Genomic DNA, 4,504 nt, shown 5'->3' with positions numbered 1-4,504 from the left:
TTATTAGACTCTGTTATCTCTAATCATATATATCTATATCTCTAACATTCCCCCTCGGTTGTAACGGGAGCAAAGCGAATGATTGTGACTGGATTTGAAATCTTTTGTTTCACCATAGTTTCTTCTTTATTTCTCCATTATCAATTGCATCTCTGATGGATAATTCTCCACCTCAGTGACTGCGTCCCCTTTAGTGTCGTCTCGGTCCTCCACCTTGGTAACTGCATCTCCTTCTGTGTCGTACCTTGTCTCTCTTCTCTATTCCCTCCCGCCGTCACAGTGGGAGTGTCATGGACGATAACGATGACACGGACGATTTTGACTAGAGTTGTCCAGGATGATTTGTTGTAATGTCTATCGAGGTAGTCGATCATGTGGTAGCCGTGGTCGACGTAGACATGGTAGTTGATGTAGCCGTATATAGCCGAAGGCGAAAAAAAATTAGAGACGGAGTTGCGATCATAGCTGTGGCACCTTGCAGATGTCAGAGGATGCCGTTGGAAGCATCTTTGCATATGTCAGAGGATACCCTTGGGTCATCTTGCATATGTCAGAGAACGCTGTTGATGTCGGGTCACCAATTTTTGGTTGGACTCCGTACGTCGTGTTGGAGGTCACCACCGTAGTGATACTAGGTTGATGCAATCTTTGCCCGTCGTAGATGACGTGGTTGATGTCGTTGTCGATCAAGCGTCTTGCAGAGATTTCTGTCAGAGGACGCGAGATGAATATCCATAGTTGTGGACGAAGCGCGTCACGTTGTTCTCATGTTGATGAAGACCATCGGCGGTGTATCGATGCATATTGTTGGTAAACGTAGAGGCTTGGTGAAGACGTCGGTTGCTTGATGCAGTATTTGCTTGTTGGTTAATTGATGTCGCCGCTGCTCTGCTTCTGCTGCTAGAATTTGAGGATTTTGTATCTAGAAGAATCTAATCTAATCTAATCTAATCTAATCTATAGATGATACATGGTGACTAAAAAGAAATTGATCTAATACTAATTATTGGAGAAAATCTTATCTATGAATAACACACGGGGGTTACATAGCTAGCTGAGAGAAAAATTGAATGCATGCACTCTCCATGTGCGGTGAAAATTGAAGATGTAGCTGGTGTCCTTGCCGTTGAACAGTCGGCCAGACCGATCTTGTCGCCGAGCATTGGCTTCGCCGATTAGTTGGATGGCTCGCCGGCGGCGAGCTGCCGTAGATTCAAACTCGATTAGTGGTAAGATCTTGGCTATGATCCCGTATAAAAAATATTGAAAATAAAGACAAATATATGATCTATTGTGAACCCTCATGGGTATATCTATGGGTATATTTATAGGGTATATAAGAGATAGAAACTTGGAGTACAAGATAAATATTCTATCGTATCTCTCTAGGATTTTATATTTATCTTAGAGTTTCTATTAGACTTTGTTATCTTTAACCATATGGATCTATGTACACTTCTGTACACTTCCGACGAGGCAGGACGATACAGGAACGAGTATATCACAGCAATGATACTATCAACTAAGAGCATCTAATGCAACTTTATTAGTATGATGCAGCCTGTTAAAATGCCTCCTGAGCATCGGCTCTTGTTTATCCCTCGTCTTCCCCCAGTGGCCATGTGGGTGATCCATGGAAGCAGGCAAGCAGAGCACCATATAAACGCCATGGCTGGCGCACGCACAGTGCATTCATCACCATTGATCTGCTTAATTTAAGCTAAAACAAGTAGCTGTGCTGGTGTAGTGTAGTGTACTGTGCGGTACGTACTCTTAGCTTCAGGTAACCTAGCTACTACGTCCGCTTCGCCACCATGGATCCCGCGATGTCATGGAACGACGGCGTCGTCGCCGTCGACGACCCAGACACGACGGTGCCGTTCGACGCCGGCTACATTCCGTACGACTGCCAGTACTACTACGATCACCAGACGTGCACGGAGGAGGCGGAGCTCCCCGTGGGCGCCTTCCTTGGCGGCGAGCCGACCCGGGGCGACGCCGGCGGCGTCTCCTTCTCCAACGCCGCCGCAGCTGCTGCCGGAGCCACCTCCCCGTCGTCGTCGTCTGCGATCACCTTCGACGGCGAGGAGTACAGCGCGGTGTCGTGGTTGGACGTGGACACCCACGCCACGGAGCCGCGACTACTCGGCTATGGCGCCCCAGCGGGGAAGGGCACATCCACCACCCGTTGCTTAAGCTTCGGCAGCTCCGGCGACAGCGGCGGCATGGTGACCACCACCACCACTATCACCACCCGGAGCGGCGCCACCTCCAGTTCGCAGAAGCGGGCACGTGCGCGGCCGTCGCCGTCACCGGGAGCGGAACTGCTGCGGGGTTACTCCAAGAAGCAGCGCGCCAGGGAACCACAGAGCTCAGCTGCAAAGGTACATCCATGCATGGATCAATCTCTTGCACTGTTCTTCACCATTTCGATCCACGCAAATTCTGACGAACTTGGGCGAACACATGGATAGTTAATAACAATGGCAATGCAGAGCCGGCGGGAGAGGATCAGCGAGCGGCTGAGGGAGCTGCAGGAGCTGGTACCGGGCGGCGGGAAGGTGGACATGGTGACCATGCTCGACAAGGCCATCGCCTACGTCAAGTTCATGCAGCTGCAGCTCCGGGTGCTGGAGACCGACGCCTTCTGGCCGGCCGCGGACGGCGCCGCGCCGGACATCTCCCAGGTCAAGGACGCGCTCGACGCCCTCATCCTCTGCTCCTCCTCGTCGCAGCAGAGGCTTGTCGATCGAGCTAGCTAGCCTAGCCATCGGCGATCGAGATCGAGCTAGTAGCTTTTCGATCCCAAATTAGCTTATATATGTGTTGTGTCATCACGAACTGGGCTGAGAACAATTTTACCATCCTTGAAAAGGTATCAGGAGCTAACACTATTTTCATTCAATCGATCATTTCCGTTCATCCTGTAATTAGCTAATGATGCAATTTGCTTTGCCTGATCACATTTTCTCTTGTACTAGTAGCGAATGTATATATTTTTGAATTTCGATCGCCGCGCTAGAAACGGATATATCGATATGCCCCATCTATTATACGATTAATTTAATTGTGTCATGTATAGTATGCAAGAAATTAGGAAGCGTCATGGACAAAAATAGAGGATGAGGGCATGTAGTATGCTCCGACGATACGAGTGGCTCAAGCCTGCCACATCGGAGCGAGCTCGCCAGCTTAGCATGCATCGTGTCCCCATAGGGGTGCATGGGTGCACGTATCTTGCAGAGGTAAAGTGAGAGAGAGATGAGAGAAAAACCAGAGAAAACAAGGAAGAAAAGACAGAAACGATGGCACCGGAAAGGACCAATAGGGCAGCGTGCCGAGGCCGGCCATCGCCACTGACAGCGGCCCTGGCCCCGCCCCCTTCCGTGACCCATCGCCACGAGGACGTGGCCGCCGCCTGGATCCGCCGTCCCAACGCACCGCCCGTCGCTCGCCGTCTAGATCCACCTGGGGATGCAGCCTCCGGTTGGATCAGCTGCCACCCCGATCCACCGTCCCGAAGCACCGCCCGCCCGCCCGCCTCCCAGATCCGACGCGGTAACGCTGCCCCCGACGCTCTGCTGGCGGCCGGCACTGCCCACTCTGTTGAGATGAGAGAGCTGGGGAGAGAGATGGAAGAGGGAGCTCGGGAGAGAGATGGAAGAGGAGAGAGGGAAGAGAGGGGGGAGAGAGAGGAGAGAGTTGATAGGAAAAAGAAAAAAATAACTTTTGTGGGGCCCACCTAAAACACCTTGAACTGTGAGATGTGTATCTTCATCTTACATGGCATCTTCTTTTTTCTAACGATGTAGCTTGCATAGTGCATGCCCTAATAATTAATGTAGTGGATAGGAGTGAATGAGAGAATATAGAGGGTTTGATATGGATCTAACAGCTAGGATAAACCATACTTTTTTAGGAGCAAAATGTTTTAAGTGATACATGAGCAAAATAAAAAATCCAACCAATTAATACTCCGGGAATGTTTGGTTCATCCATTAACGTTGACACCATTTATCAACAAAACTCCCTAAGCCCGTTTCAGTTGGGCGTTCAAAATCATTGACGCACCTTCGCAAACCTAGCTAGCTAAGAGAATCTTGACATACATTTTCAAAGTTATTGACATGCGAGATTTAGTTTGTTTGTAGAAAATTTTGCCGCAGGTATAGCGGTAAACAGACAACTATAGCAAACTTATCTAACCTTCTTACCTTAGCTATAAACATTACAAAAATTGTGGCAATATGTGACTGCAACCCAAGCATACCTATTCACTCCTAAAACACTACTTCTAAAATAATGGTAAGTGAAACATTTTAACCTTTGATTATTAATAAAGAAAATCAAAAAGATCAATCATGCAAAAATAATATCAGTATATTATCATTATATAAACAATCATAAAATACCACTCTTTTATATAAAATAACTTACTCTTATTCTTATTTATCTTAAATTCGCTCCAACGGTCATCCTAAGCGATTGTCCAAAGTTTAAAATC

The 4,504-nt window shown here is 48.2% G+C and overlaps 1 protein-coding gene across 1 annotated transcript; it reads left to right on the top strand.

Moving 5' to 3' along the window:
- The first annotated feature begins 1,826 nt into the window (after nucleotides 1-1,826).
- Nucleotides 1,827-2,762, top strand: LOC102714608 (transcription factor RHD6-like). The gene is made up of 2 exons (XM_006664898.2): nucleotides 1,827-2,384; nucleotides 2,496-2,762. Exons 1-2 carry the CDS (start codon nucleotides 1,827-1,829, stop codon nucleotides 2,760-2,762), a joined length of 825 nt encoding a protein of 274 aa, XP_006664961.2.
- Nucleotides 2,763-4,504: the final 1,742 nt, after the last annotated feature.

The sequence above is a fragment of the Oryza brachyantha genome, chromosome 6 (assembly GCF_000231095.2).
Source record: "Oryza brachyantha chromosome 6, ObraRS2, whole genome shotgun sequence".
NCBI lineage: Eukaryota > Viridiplantae > Streptophyta > Magnoliopsida > Poales > Poaceae > Oryza > Oryza brachyantha.
This window is presented reverse-complemented; position numbering and strand designations above follow the sequence as displayed.